This window comes from Pinus tabuliformis, chromosome 8 (assembly GCF_031772625.1).
Source record: "Pinus tabuliformis cultivar Carrire ecotype Pingquan chromosome 8, CPIR1, whole genome shotgun sequence".
NCBI lineage: Eukaryota > Viridiplantae > Streptophyta > Pinopsida > Pinales > Pinaceae > Pinus > Pinus tabuliformis.
In genome coordinates, this window is record NC_142294.1 from 391,472,671 (window position 1) to 391,489,307 (window position 16,637).

At 35.6% G+C, this 16,637-nt stretch overlaps 1 protein-coding gene across 1 annotated transcript in view; it reads left to right on the top strand.

Annotated features, from left to right (window-relative positions):
- Nucleotides 1–16,637, top strand: part of LOC149235739 (Tetratricopeptide repeat (TPR)-like superfamily protein) — a 448,879-nt gene that overhangs the window by 92,451 nt on the left and 339,791 nt on the right. Inside the window, exons 5-6 of the mRNA XM_089372185.1 lie at nucleotides 12,661–12,761; nucleotides 13,035–13,113. Of these exons, the coding sequence (XP_089228311.1) occupies nucleotides 12,661–12,761; nucleotides 13,035–13,113 (180 nt within the window). The remainder of the gene's footprint in view (nucleotides 1–12,660; nucleotides 12,762–13,034; nucleotides 13,114–16,637) is intronic.

The following is a 16,637-nucleotide window of genomic DNA, read 5'->3' on the forward strand; positions in this document are numbered from 1 at the left end:
GACTTCACATCAAGGAGTGCCTTAATAGAGCACTCGATGACTGTCTATCTAAGACCGTATGGACATTTTGGGATAATTATTAATTATTAAATGTATCATATAAAAAAATTACAAAGGAAGATTATATAATTAAAAATGATTTTTATTTAAAAAGAAAATTGTCTCTTTTAATTAAAAAAGGGGTGTAATAAATAAGAATTATATTATAAATAACAAAAAGAAGGTTTATTGAAATTTCAATAAGGAAGGTTAGAAGTTACAAGGGTATTATAATTAAAAAAAATGGAAAGATATTATATATTTTAAAAAAAGGGGTATTGTGAAAGTGTTAAGGAGAAATATTTAGAAGAAGAGTCAAGTGAAAGTATTAGCATTTCTAAATAAAATACAAGTTACAGATATAATACAAGGTGTCAAGATTAAGTGAAATATTACAAATTTTTCGAATAATGCAAAATAGAATCAATCATCGAAGATAAAAGAATGTAGTCTAAGTCAGAATTAAAGAAAGAAATTTTTTCCTATAAGGGTCTTTCAGTTATGGATCACAGATTAATTACATTAAAAGGAAGTATCCAAGGAAAATAAATTAATATCGCTATCAGCACAAGCAACGAGGAAAATTACATCAATATTAATTTGGCAAATCAACTATTAATTCAAGAGCCAAGCATTGGTGAAAGAAAAGATATTTGTGGCCAAAAGGAGTATGAAATTAGTGATTTACAAGTGACAGTAGATCATTATGAGTACATATCTCAATTCTGTGTTGTAACTATGTTTAATAGAAAGATTGGCATAATTCTTGGTCAACCTTGGTTTAAGGAATTGGGTACGTTCATGTTAAACATAAAGAAACATTTTTTGACGTTTCCTTAGAAGGGGAAGCTAGTCACATTTCGAGACATAACAAGCAAGTCGAAATCAATAACACCTTCATTAGAAGACTTAAAGATATTTCCAAATTGATGTTTCAAGATAATAAAAAAACTATACCAAAGAAGCAGAAAGAGCTTGAAGAAGTCTTCTCTAGTAAAGACAAAGAAATTTCGTGCCTCAGAGATCACAATGAAAAACTACTCGAACTAGTCAAGAGAGCTAAGGCCACAAAGAAGGAATTCAAGAAGCACTTATCAAAACAAAAAGAGGAAAATTTACATTTAAAGAACCTTAATCAAACATTATTAGAACAAATGCAAACTTTAAAAGATGAGGAGGATACTAAATATAAATTTAACAATCCTGAAGGTGAGGATCTTTTACGTCTAAGAAATCATAACCAAAACCTTATGCAAATAAAGAAGCTTAAAAGTGACAAAAGCCATTAAATGAAAAGTTAAAACGACTTACTCAAGAAGAAGTATTGAAGTCTCTAGTCGTAACAATCAAAGTTGAAGTTAAAGAAACAAATACCGATCCAGCCAATACCATAACTCAAGAAGATGAGAAACCAATAGAAGTTAAAACATATTTAGAAGTTGTAATTCAAAGTTCAAACAATGGAAATTCCAAGGGATGATTTTGTAGTCAATTCAACAACAAAAGTATTTGAAGTAAATCAGGAAACTGCCACACACATGATAAGGGAAAGTCCAACCAAAATAACTCCTTATCGACATTTGAATCACGAGAGAAGGCAACTGAGTCAGTCTACATATTTGAACCATTCAGAACGGAAACAACAGATTTATGTTCCAAGGAATTTCGAAGTTTGCAAAATCCAATCCTATGATAACAATTCATTACAAATTTCCAGTGATCAGAGGATTCCACAGAAGATTAACCTAGGATGGTCAAATCCGTTCTCAGTTCGACAATTTTGTTTATCACTCAGAGGATCATATCATCTTGTATCAACGAAGATGAACGTTCTGAGATGAAAAACTATTCAAAATAGGAAAAGGGATCTGACCCTGTCATCAGTAAGTTTTGAGGACAAAGCTTTTTGAAGAGAGGGCCAATGTTATGAATATAATTCATATAAAATAATAAATATAAATATAATAATAATAAATAATAATTAATGAACTAATAGTTAGTTAGTTAGTAATGAAGAGGCATGTCTTAGAGATATGACCATTCATAAAAGGGCACCTGCCTAGGTATATAAGTGGGCCCTCATTATAATCATTTCACACATCTTTTATACATTTAACAATTCTTATATACAAGTACTACTTGTCCTACGATGGATACTTACATATTTTAGTTCTTTTGAATTATTCTGTTGCCTATACGAACTTTGTTCGTTACATTTTGTGACAATAATTCGAAATTTATCCTATGCAAGAAGTCCAAAAACAATGGTTACTATCCTGAACTGAGATTCAAACTTCTGTGAGTTGCAGAAGACATAAGATACATCTCTTGGAAGAAGTACTATATATATGTCATCTCTGTGATTACATACATCTCAATGATAAAATGATTTCCTGTGATGCAATTTTTGTGACACATATTTCTCCAATGCCTTGACTTTCTTCCTTTCTAATTTTAGATCTTTTAAAGCACTGACCAGTTCTCTTTCAAGATCTACTACTCCCTCGACTTTTTCTTCTTGATTCTCTATTGCCAAGAATAACACCCTTTCTGAGTCACTATTGCTGTTGCTTTCCTCGTCAGATGAAGAGTTGTCTTCTTTTGCGTAGAAACTTTTCTTGAAGATTTTTCTTTTATGTTTCTTGACTTTTTTTATTTTTATTTTTCTTTTCCTTTTGAGGAGCTTCTTCTTCATCACTATCTGGACATCTTGCATAAGGACTTCCTGTAGCAAAATGGCCAATTTTACCGCGATTAAAACATTTCAAAGGAAGCTTACCTTTGTACTTGCTAGTTCCTTTCTTCAACCTCCTCACAAAGTTGGCTATTTCTTCATTTGAAATATTGTTACAACTACAACTGGAGCTAGACTTGTTGGAGATTGTAACTAGTTTCGGTCATCGTAATGTAAATTTATCATATATATTTACTATATTTTTGTCAGAGCATGTTCTTCATGCTTAGTGAGTCAAAAAGAGTCAAAAAGAATTTATTATGATTCAAAAGATAATGTACTTGAGCATGTCCCATTTGGACATTTGTAAGAAGAAGGAAATTGAATTTAATGTTGAGTCATAAGTCCACAAGTTGGCCTTCCTTTGACAAGTCAACCTAGTCCTCCAAAAGACACTTATTCGACCTATTTGGACAACTATATATAAGAGACAAGTTCGACCTACTTGGAGCTCATTCATTCGACCAACAAGAAGAACATCTGAAGCAAGCGAGGGAGTAAATAGAAACCGATTCAAAGGAGAGAGAAGAACAAAGTCAAAAGACAAGAATATTCCAAGTTGATTGAAATTTGACCTTGGAGCAGCTCGCACGTGTGGACTGTAATTTATGTGAAAGGGGCCAAGTTTCTTTGAGGTGGTTGTAGGCCAAAATTCGACCTAGTTGCAGGTCTAAAATTCTTGAAATTTGACTAGTTTGGAGCAAGTTTGACCAATGTTGACCTTGACTTGGGAGGTGACTTGGAGGAGGGTTTGGACTTGGTCTCTTGGTGGCAGTTTGGTCTTGGTCTTGGTCTTGTATATCTCATTTTGATCTGATTCTATAAGAGAAGGATTGTTGGGTTTTCCCTTTATGGGTTTTGCCCTGGCTAGTAGCCTAATTTTGGTATTTGTTGTCTTTTTGCGATCTCTATATTCTTGAAAGATTGACGGTTTGTATAATTGCTTGATGAAGAAGATACAAGAAGTAATAAAGAAGACATCTACTATTCACAAGGAATTATGAAGAAGAGGAAATAAGTGTTGATCACATTACACTTGATTCTCCAACAAGACTTTGGCTGTTGCTTGTTGTTCCTTGTATTCTTTGATGCCTTGAAAGATGCTTCTCATTTAGATGGATTTTCTTGTTCTGTTCGTTGGAAAATGTAACTAGATTCGGTCTTCATTAATGTATTTGAGTCATCATGTACTTGTCAAAAGAATAAAGAAAAGAATTATTATTATTATAATTATGACTTATTATTATTATTATTATTATTATGACTTATTTCATGCTTGGGTCATCATGTTTTAGGTCAAAGTCCCCATTGAGGACTTCTAGGATTTATTTTGAGTCAATAGAGTCATTGTACTTTTAAAGAGACCCTTCTTGGGCTTTTGAATCATGTAAAAAATTTAAGTATTAAGTCAAATATGAATTATGTTACCTCCACACCAAGTCAGCTTAGATGATCGAGTCGGCCTCAAAGAAGGCTATTCGACCTCACCAAAGCACTATAAATGAAGCAGTTTGAATTTTTTTTGGAGGACATTCAACACAAGTGTTGGAAAATCAATGCAATTAGATTAGGGTTTGATTCTCCTTACTTGATAATTACTTGTGAGTTATGTTGGCTTCTTTTACTTCTTTATTATCTTATCTTTCATCAAGCAATTACCATATTATTTGTGTATGAAGATCACAAAACAAGAGACACAATATGTAGGCACTATGCTAGGGCAAAACCCCCCTTGAGGGGAAAACCCAGTCAAAAATTCTCTTCCTTTCAATAGTATTCTTTGAGAGTCTTCACACTAGACAAAGACTAAACCTTCCCTCCACACTAAGTCAGCGTCCCAGATCTTCAACCTCTTTCCAGCAGCACTTCCTTCCCAACAACTTCGACTATGCAACAACTTCTGGCATCAGGCAACAATAGAACTTGGAAGACTTCGATCTCCCAAACTAGGGCACGAAACAAAGAGAGAGAGGCACCAAAAGTTCGATTTTCTTCAGGCTGACTTGATCTCTTTTAGGCCGACTTGGTGTGGAGGATACATAAATTATAATTGACTCAATAGTAAACCTTCTTACATGATCCAAAAGCCCAAGAAGGGTCTCTTTGAATGTACAATGACTCTATAAACTCAATATTAATCCTAAGAGTCCACAAATGGGACTTTGACTAATATAATGATGACCCAAGCATGAAACCCATGCTTTAATAAGTCATTGATACAATAATAAAAATTCTTTTCTTTATTCTTTTGACAAGTACATTTCATTATGACTCAAATACATTAAGGAAGACCGAACCTAGTTACATTTTCCAGCACTCCCTCTTAACTAGGGAGGTATTCATAATATACAAATACAATGGAAGATCTCAAACTATATGAACAATGAAGAAATTTAGACACCTCAATGCCATGGACTAGATTCCTGACCAGGGCAATCTATCCAAGTGGGAATAAAGTGGTCTCAACTTTTCAGCCTCTCTAGGTACCATCAGGCTTACTTGCTAACCACCAACCCAAGGACCTAGGTGCGTATCCATGGTAAGAGCTCTATGACCCATGCCACCTTCCCTACTTTGGGACCTAGAGATCAACACAAAGTGCTGGTCAGATGTCTTCCCAGGCAATGCTTCACTCGCAAAGCCTCAAAAATCTCTTCCAGTTTCTTATCATTAATAAAATCAACAATATCTACCAAACCAAGCAGGTTCCTTAGATATTCAAACTTCTTATTAGGAAGACCCTTTGTTAGTATGTCTGCTACCTATTTATCTGTCGAGACATACACCAACTTCACGATCCCATCCTGCACTAGGTTCCTAATAAAGTGGAACTTATTGTTGATATGTTTCGTTCTAGCATGAAACAAAGAATCTTCAGACATCTTGATACAACTTTGAATGTCACAATTAATCATAGTAGGACCCAGAGACTTTTCGAACAAATTTGTCAGAAGCTTCCTTAACCAAACAACCTCCTTTCCTACTTCACATGTAACCACATATTCTACCTCAGCACTACTTAAAGCAACGAGAGCTTGCTTCCTACTCACCCTTGAGATCATAACAACTCCTAGGCTAAAACATCCTCTGGTAGTGCTCCTTCCATCGGTCTCACTGCCACCGCAATCAGAATCTGTGAAGCCAGTTAGCTTGACTTCCTTACTATCATACTTTAGGCAGTGATGTATAGTGCCACGAAGATACCTCAATATATGTTTGGCAACTATCCAGTGATCATGACAAGGCTCCAACTGAAACTGACTAAGAATGTTTACTGCAAAACATATATCTGGCCTATTATTTACCAGATACATTAGGGAACACACCAAATGTCGATAGGAGGTAGGATCCACGAGACCAGAGTCAGAGTCCCTCAATTTCTTGAGATTGGTGATCATAGGAGTAGTCATCGACTTGGAATCCATCATCTTGAATTTCTGCAACAACTTCATGATATACTTTCCTTGCCCCAAATATATCTCCCCAGGTTTGCCATACTTTTAGACCTAGGTAATATTGCATCAGTCCTAGATCTTTCATTTCAAATTCAGCTGCCAACATCTTCTTGCATTCTTGAATTCTTCGCTCCACATCTGTGATGAATAGATCATCCATATATAGTAGAATAATGACGGGCTCATTATTCACGACCTTGATGTAGAGATTCGGATCGACAAAGCTCTTTTCGAACCCAATTCTAAGTAGATATGCATCCATCCTTGCATACCATGCCCTAGGTGCTTGCTTCAAACCATATAGGGCCTTCTTAAGTCTGCAAACATGAGAGTCCCTGCTATTAACTTCAAAGCCTTCAGGTTGTTTGATATACACTTCCTCATCAATGGTCCCATTCAGAAATGCGGTCTTCACATCCATTTGATGGATATTCCAAACCATTGTAGTAGCCAATGAAACCAAAGATATAATGGTAGTGTACCTTGTTGTGGGAGTAAAGGACTCTTCATAATCAATGCCTTCCTTTTGAGAGAAACCCCTTGCAACGAATCCTTCTTTGAACTTGTCTATACTTCCATCGCCAACATGTTGGATATTATATATCCATTTGGAGGTGACAACTGATTTGTCACTAGGTCTAGGAATCATTTCCCAAACCCCATTCTTCATGATGGATTGATATTCTTCTTGCATTGCTTTCTTCCAAACCTGTTGATGAGCATCTTCCTTGAATGTAGATGGTTCGTCTTCAATTAACTTTGTCATGTATTCATCATAACTAAAATATCTTTTCGGTTTCTTACTTTCCCTGAAGGTTCCTTTCACAACTTCATGTCCTTCAACGTCTTCTAATTTAGCTTTTAACTAATTTGGCCTTTTCTTTGTGGTCGGGATGACCACCGATTGAATAGGCTCACTCGGTCCTTCTTCTTGATTTGTAGTAGGGTTTTCATGATGAACTTCTTCTTCTTCAAATATGGGAACTCCTTCGTCATCAGAACTAATAGGAATATCCTTTGATTTCTTGTATGCTTGATTCTCATCAAATATGGCATCCTTACTTACTTCAATATGTCTTTTTTCCTTAATGTAGATTCTATATGCTTTTGAGAGAGACTATATCTAATGAATATTCCCTTGATACTTGTAGAGTCCAGCTTCTGCCGCTTGTCCTTTAGAACATGGATGTATGCTGGACTTCAAAAGATTCAGAGGTGATCCACACTCAACTTCTTTCCTGTGAATACTTCTTCGGGTGTTGTATTATCAAGACTTTTATGAGGACTTCTATTTTGAATGTACACGGCTGTCATTGCTGCTTCTCCCCATAAGAATTTTGGTAGGTCTTGATCAAGGAGCATAGTTCAAATGCCTTCTTCAATTGACCTATTCTTCCTTTCGGCCAATCCATTTTGTTCAGGATAATAGGGAACAATGAGCTCCCTCTTAATACCTGCTTCCTTACAATATGCAATCAATTCCTTAGAAGTGTATTCCCCACCATTGTTAGACCTTAGAGTTTTTATCTTTCTTTCGGTTAGGGTTTCCAATTCGGACCTAAACTCCTTGAACCTATCAAATACTTCATCTTTTTTTTTTAGAAGTAGAGCCATGTCTTTCTAGAATGGTCATCAATGAATGTCACATAATAGAGATGACCTCCAAGTGATTTGTTAGACATGGGCCCACACACATCAGAATGGATGAGGTCTAATATCTCTCTAGACCTAGTTTCACTATTCGGAAATGGCTTTCTTGTATGTTTTCTGAAAGAGAATCCCTTGCACACACCTTCATGATCTAACTTCATATTGGGGATAACATGAACCAATTAACTAAGAGTAGGGATGACCTTATAATGTAGATGACCATACCTCCTATGCCATAGCTCAGTTGGATTGATTTCCATATGAACCAAAGCTTGAGAAGGTGGTGTAATGACTCTATAAAGGCTTCCTTCCCGAACTCCAATAACCCTAGCTTTATCAATGCTAGAGTTTTTCCCCAAACCATTACTTTTCCATCAACAAAAGCAACTCTTTCCCCTTTATCTTTTAAACAAGAAATAGAAAGATTTTTTTTTTACAAACCTGAAACATATAGAATGTTGTTGAGGTGTTGCTTCGATCCATTTTCCAGCTTCAACAATGTTGATCCCAGGCCTCTAACAACATAACTTTTGTTGTCACTCAATTCCACTGCATGAGAAGATGGCTCCTTTGATAGTGTATGAAGTTGTTTACTTTCTCTTGTTATGTGTCTTGATGCTCCACTATCAGTGATCCATGCATTGTCATCATTAAGAGAACCTGTAAGAGCAGCCAAGAATCCTTGATTTTGACCTTGTCGAATAAGTTATGGATGACCTTCTTGAACCAGCTTCCAGTAGTGTTGATAACCATTCTTATGTAGTTCATCAAAGAAGGGGAATCCATGCCAACAAAGTGATCTTCAACTTTTCCTGACATTAGCTCTGATACCATGGTGGAAAATCAATGCAAATATATTAGGGTTTGATCCTCCTTACTTGATAATTACTTGTGAGTTATGTTGGCTTCTTTTACTTCTTTATTATCTTATCTTTCATCAAGCAATTACCATATTATGTGTGTATGAAGATCACAAAACTAAATACACAAGATGTAGGCACTATGCTAGGGAAAAACCCCCCTTGAGGGGAAAACCTAGTAAAAAATTCTCTTCCTTTCAATAGTATTCTTTGAGGCTCTTCACCCTAGACAAAGACCAAACCTTCCCTCCACACCAAGTCAACCTCCCAAATATTTGACCTCTTTCCAACAACACTTCCTTCCCAACAACTTCGACTATGTAGCAGCTTCCGGCATCACGCAACAACAAAACTTGGAAGACTTTGATCTCCCAAACTAAGGCACGAAGTAGAAGAGAGGGGCTCCAAAATTTCGATTTTCTTCTTCTCCTTTGACTTGACCCAACTCACACTTCCTTTTGCTTCCTTAGACCCACTTCACACTTCTCCAACTTCCTTAGGGATATCGAACTAGCTTGAGATGAGATGATCCAAATGAATTCAATTTACTGCTATTTATAGGCTCCAAGTGAGGTCGAATTGATGTCCCTAGGCCGACTTGATCTCTGCTAGGCTGACTTGGTGTGGAGGTTACATAAATTATATTTGACTCAATAGTAAACCTTTTTACATGATTCAAAAACCCAAGAAGGGTCTCTTTGAATATACAATGACTCTATAAACTCAATAGTAATCCTAGGAGTCCACAATGGGGACTTTGACTAATATAATGATGACCCAAGCATGAAACCCATGCTTTAATAAGTCATTGATACAATAATAAAAGTTCTTTTCTTTATTCTTTTGACAAGTACATGTTACACCTCCAACGCCTTTAAATTCAAGTCACGTCAAGCTTATCTGGACATCAACTCAACACAAACATCTCTTCTCTATTTGGTTCGATACATCTGAAAATTGTAGGTCATCTCTTAACACATGCGAGCAAGAGGAAGGAAAAATTTCAGGGCACTGAAATCTGCTTCGACCAACACTTTGGCTAGGGTTGACTTTTGGAGATTGGGAATGTTTTGACTCATTTTGACTTGGGTTTTTTTGACTGTTTTGGAGGGCCGAATTTCTGGGCACAAAAATTGAGATTTTCTAGGTACATTGACTGTGGTTGACTTCAGATCTATAACTAGGGTTTCAGCTGATTTTGACTTTGACTTTGACCGAGATTGAAGGAGAGTTTTGGGATTATTTTGGTGGCATTTTGACCAACTGATTAGGCCACATTTTTTGACTGCTGATTGGGTCCATTTGAAGGATTGTTGACCATTTGCTACTGCTGCTACTGCCATTGACTAGCATTGACTTTGACCAGATTCGACTATTGGTTCATATTTTGGAGTTTGGTTGGTTGTGTTGTTGGATAAGTCAATCTTTGACTTTCATTCTTATTTATGGACTTGGGCTCATTGTACTCTTCGCTGAACATTTTATGACAATCTAATAAATGAAGAAGTTTGAAAGGGTTTTCCCCCTTGTGGGGTTTTTCTTTGGTCTTTGACCAAATTAGTGTCTCTTGTTGATTGTCTTCTATTGTCATTGCATTTACCATTCTATCTTCAGTTACCGAATTGAATTGGAAGAATTAATTGTTACTAAAATTGCTTATTGAAGAATTGAATTGGGTTAAAGTAATTGAAATAGCATAGAGCAGTGGAAAAATTAACACTATGTCTACAACATATCGTGACCGTTGGATTACAATGCAACTAATGCATATATCGAAACACACTTTTACCTAATAGACATATTAGACCAAGTTGAGCTGAACTAACTCCTAAGTGTCTAAATATCCTAACAAGAAAGGACATCTAGACACACTTTTACCTAATAGACATATTAGACCAAGTTGAATTGAACTAACTCCTAAGTGTCTAACTATCCTAACAAGAAGAGACATCTAGACACAATTTTACCTAATAGACATATTAGACCAAGTTGAACTTAACTAACTCTTAAGTGTTTAAAATTTTAAATATCCTAACAAGAAAGAGGCATCTAGCAATCCAATTGAATCAGGATTGTTTTTAGAAGTCAAAATGCAAACCACACTCCACTTGGTTAAACAAACGCTTACAAACTTGATTGAAACTAAAAACCCTAGTGTTGTTACTAAGAAATATTATTCTTTGACAAAACCACATGAGCATATGACAAACTGACATGAGCTTGTGACTAAGATCTAAATACTCAATTTAAAATTTAAATTAAATGAGGAATGCACTAAACTTGAGACCCAAACGGAGAAAGTTGCAAGGGTACTTTCTCGTCACCCTAATCACAAGAGTTGTGGAATGGGCTATTCAACTTACATGCATCAAGATTTCTTGGAACATAACTCTATTTGCATTTGAAAATTTCAGAACTCCAATATGAAGTAGTTTTAAAAGCATATTAGCAGTCAAAATTGAAGAAGTCCCAATCAAATTTCCCATCATATAGTTTCTACAAGAATCGATCTAGGAAGGTTTGACCCTTTTACAATGTGACATATGATTCAAATTTCGGAAGTTCTTGTTTTTCTCATTTCCTGGAACCAAGTCAGCATCACAAATATTCATCAAGTGGAAGGAATTATAAAATGTAATGAGGCTTCTTGATAACAACTCTCAAAACGATTATCTGAGGACAAGTCATCCTTTAAGGGGAAAACATGTAACCATGAAGTACATTTTATGGTAATAATAATAATAATATATAAACAAATAACACATTAATAATATAAACATAGAATAAATACATAGTCGTTCTCCATCTCTAGGGTCATGTATACTCAGCACGTGACTATTCATTTTATACATATAATGTCACATGCTTTTGTAATTGCATCTCATCACATTCATATTAACAATTATTTTTTTGTCTTTTATGGATTTCTTGACTTTGTCCTATTTATTTTGGAATTTCAATATTTGAATAAATGTACTAGTTGCCTGTAGGCCATCATCATTCATTACAAAGCTTGCGTTAAGCCGAAAATGGAGAGACACCTCCATCTAATACTTTTTAAGTTTTTACGAGTCATTTGATCCATTGCATCCAAACGTGCAGGACTCAATTCTAGGACAAGGCAGTTGGAGTCAATTCTATAGGTGGTACTTTTGTTTTCCAATCTGATCTGTAACAGTTTCGAAGGCAATGGCTGGTAGATTAAAAAGTTCACATACTTGGGTACTTAAATCTTAGCTTGCCAATTTGGGGACATATTACTCTTTTGGAATTCTTCCAGGATAGCAGTCTAATCAAGAGGACAATTCTTTCCCGCTTTTCTTCTTATATGATATATTTGATTCTTTGGATATTGCTTTTATCTCTGGTGATTAGTAAACAAACAATTTTTGTATATTTCTTGGCATTTTGATTTTCCTTGTCAAATGGGATCCGAGAACCTTGGTAATGAGCTATTATGCTATGAAAATTCTCCATCTATGCTCAGGGATAACATTGTTAGATTTCGTCCTAAAGATTGTCTAGCATACTGTGATCTGTTCAGTTTTAACTTTTTATTGTTATGTATGAATTGTGATTTTGAATGTCTCTAAGGACAACTGGTCCCAAAATTAAGCAGAAGACTGAGAAGCATATTAGCTGGGGTATGATAGTAGGAAACGATATTCCAGTAAATAAAAGGAAAGTTTAGTCTTTCGGAAAACTATCTTGCAGTGTATTAAAGCAAAAAAGAAAGAGTCTTATTCAGAATTTTGTGACAGTATATGAAGTTATAAATGTATTCCATTGCACTTAGTTTATCTAATACATGGATGTAGCTTTTATCTAATTCAAGTGTATTATAGAATAGAAAATTAAAGAGAATAATGAAACATAATAGTTGACTTTGAAGGAATGAAGCAGGTTCATGTGTAAAATGCAGGCAGAGTTGTACAGAATGAAAAGAATGTTTGCGAAAGCAGAACCCTTATATTTGCATGCTATTGAGCTATTGGAGCTATCATTGGGCCCTGAAGATGTGCGGTAAAGAATGTGGTGTTGATATTTTTGAAATAAATAAAGCAAGATGCTTGATTGTATGCTTGCTAAATTTTCAGTTTGGGAGCTCTTTTAGCATTTATGTGAGCTTTAATGTATATTCTGGATGGATGCTATTATTTGGCATTTTGGGGAATAAAATCCTTTGAATATTTATCTGCATGCAGATTACATAACCTGCAGCATCTTAGCAAGAGGTACATGCTTACTCATAGAGACGATGTAAGGAAGCTTCTGACTGCCTTGTGTTGCATGCAGTGTTGGTTTTGCTTTGCATAACCTGGGAGGATTCTATCTTCTGCAGCGGCAACTGGAACAAGCTCGCACTTGCTATGAGGTTTGTTAAAAATTTCTTATTATGTTGTTTGAATATAAGTGGAAAAAAGTAGTAATTTATTGCATTTCTTTTTCAAACATATGTGCAGAAAAAAGAAATTGAAGCACATTGGGGCAGTCAATCAAACCATGAATACATTTTCTAAACATGTAACTTGTAAATGATCTCTTCTAGGTATTGTTGAAAAATGTAACTAGGTTCGGTCTTCATAATTGTATTTGAGTCACAATGAAATGTACTTATGAAAAAGAATTTTATTATTATTATTATTATGACTTATTAAAGCATGGTTTCATGCTTGGGTCATCATGTTTTTAGGTCAAAGTCCCCATTAAGGACTTTTAGGATTTATTTTGAGTCATTAGAGTCATTGTACATTTAAAGAGACCCTTCTTGGACATTTGAATCATGTAAAAAGAATTAATATTGAGTCAAATAGGCTATTTTCCCCTCCATACCAAGTTGGCCTCAATTTGGGTATATTTCGACCTCACCACAAGCCTATATAATATATACAAGCAGTTCGAATTCATTTGGAGTATTCTCTCTCTCACAGACAAGTTCGATATCCAAAAGAAAGAGATGGAAAAGTGCGAAGTAAGAAAGGAAGGCAAAAGGAGTGCGAAGTTGGAGAAAGAAGAAGAAAAAGTGAAAATCGAAATTTTGGGCTCTCTCTCTCTCTCTCTCTTGTGGATTCCTCTAGGAGATCGAAGTCTCTTTTGATAAGTCGAAGTTGCTGCTGACTGTTGCTGCTAGGTCGAAGTTGCTATTGAAGGGTTATCATCTGCAAGAAGGAAGAAAGGGATGACTTGGTGTGGAGAAAGTTTGGGTCTAGGTCAAGAGGTATTAAGGAAGAGTTGTTGACAGAGTTTTCCCCTAGATAGGGGTTTTGCCCTGGATGTCCACCTATATCTGGTGTCTGTGATCTTTGTGCTATTGTTTCGGTAATTGCCTGATGAATTAAAAGATAAAAGAAGAATATAAAGATAAAAGAATGACAAGTAATTATCTATATAAGAAAATCTTTCTGCCTTTTTGATTTTCTAACAGGTATGTGTCCTATAGGAAACATGGTTGTAAGTTGTAACCAATTTTATTCATTAAGTTGCCTTTTCCTGTTGTTTTGAACTTTTGTTAACTAGTCCTTTGTTTATGCACTCTCTTTTCATCATCCCCTTGTTGAATTTTGGTAGCTGTGGTTGGTATTCTTCAATTACATTATCCCACAAAAGTAAAAGAAGCAAAAAATTTAAATTTGGATTCAAGTTAGCTTCAAAATAAAAGAGGGAAAATTTAAAATTTGAATTTTTGAAATTGCCTCCAAAAATCAAGTCGGCCCAGCTAAGAGACACACCATTTCAAGCTCCTTAGACCACTATAAATTGGCATTTGACCTCACCACTTGGAAAAAAATTCGGATCATAAAAAGGAAGCATCCAATCTTTTGCTCACATGTGCGAAGGAGTCTAGGAATAAGCATAGTTTTTTCGAGGAAGAAATTATTCCGCAGTAGTCGAGTTTTTGGGCAGTAGAAGGACACTGAAATTCAGCCTGTGTTTGGGTAGTTGACCGCAGGTTGACTGAGATTATTTTTGGACAATTTGACTAGGTTTGACCTGTGATAGTTGCTTGTCTTGTTTGACCTAATTTGACTGGATAATCAGATTGTATCTCTTGTTGAATTGAACTATTTTTCCTAAGAAAAGGTTACTAGATTTTTCCCTTGTTAGGGTTTTCCTAGGGTAAAATTTGTGTCTCTTGTGTTTGGCTATCTCTTCATGATCCTACTGTCATTATTATCTTACTGTTGAGATTTTCTTTGTATAATTGCTTAATGATGAATGTGATACAAGAAGGATTAATTAAGAAATCATTGGAAAGTAATTATCATAGTAGAAAATCTTGAAAAAATCAACATGGTATCAAAGCTATGGTTAACAAGCAACCTTAATGAAATTCTAGGCTTGTAAACCTTAGATGAACAAACTTTGCATATTTTATCTCTATTGGTTTGGAATCATGGTTTTAAATCTTAAAAATAGCCTTTTTTATTAAAAACTAATTATTTCATGTATTTTGTTAAAGACCGGTTCATTTAGACCTGACTAGTCTCTGTTTGATCGGTTTCGGTTTGAAAACCGGTTTATTAGGTGGGCCGGTCTGGTCACTGGTTCCGGTTTTTAAAACTATGCCTTTGGAACACTTATCAGTGTCTCCTAGAGCAACTTTGATCTGGGAGGATCTAGAAATGGCCAAAAATTCAAAGTCCTCAAATTCGGGTGAGAATAGCGTCATTGCGTAGAGCTTGGAAAACCAAATCCAACGCAACTTGAACGGGCAAAAAAGGAGCTTGTATGAGCGAGATATTGCATTTTGAAGTTCTAGGTAAACAGGTAAAAGGTCAAAGTCAAGTAAGAGCTGATGTGGCAGCATGACAAGTGTCAAGCGACGTGGCAAATCAAGAAGGTATTAAGGAAGAGTTGTTGACAGAGTTTTCCCAGAGATAGGGGTTTTGCCCTGGTTGTCCACCTATATCTGGTGTCTGTGATCTTTGTGCTATTGTTTCGGTAATTGCCTGATGAATTAAAAGATAAAATAAGAATATAAAGATAAAAGAATCACAAGTAATTATCTATATAAGGAAATCTTTCTGACTTTTTGATTTTCTAACAGGTATGTCCTATAGGAGACATGGTTGTAAGTTGTGACCAATTTTATTCATTAAGTTGCCTTTCCCTGTTGTTTTGAACTTTTGTTAACTAGTCCTTTGTTTATGCACTCTCTTTTCATCATCCCCTTGTTGAATTTTGGTAGCTGTGGTTGGTATTCTTCAATTACATTATCCCACAAAAGTAAAAGAAGCAAAAAATTTAAATTTGGATTCAAGTTAGCTTCAAAATAAAAGAGGGAAAATCTAAAATTTGAATTTTTGAAATTGCCTCCAAAAATCAAGAAGGTATTAAGGAAGAGTTGTTGACAGAGTTTTCCCCTAGATATGGGTTTTGCCCTGGCTGTCCACCTATATCTGGTGTCTGTGATCTTTGTGCTATTGTTTCGGTAATTACCTGATGAATTAAAAGATAAAAGAAGAATATAAAGATAAAAGAATCACAAGTAAGAGCTGATGTGGCAGCATGACACGTGTCAAGCGACGTGGCAACTCATCAGGATGACACGTTGGCAAACTAACTGGATAGTTTAACCTGATTGACCGCTGATTGGGCACTAAGTTGGCATCTACGTGGCAGATTGATTGGGCGTGACATGGACCTATGGGGTCTCACCATGTGGCCCAATCAAATGGTGCCATGTGGCACCCCCATGGCGCTCAAAAGAACGGAGTCCACGGTCGGTTAAGGGTTCAGTTGAGTGAAAAACACAGCAAGGGTGCTATTCAGAGATTCGACCTCTCAACCTTGGTTTCAACAATACAACGACACACCAATACACTGTGAGCACCACTTGATATGGTGGTGGAAGTTATCAGTTTATGTTATTTTGATATAGTATGGTAGAAAAGGTTA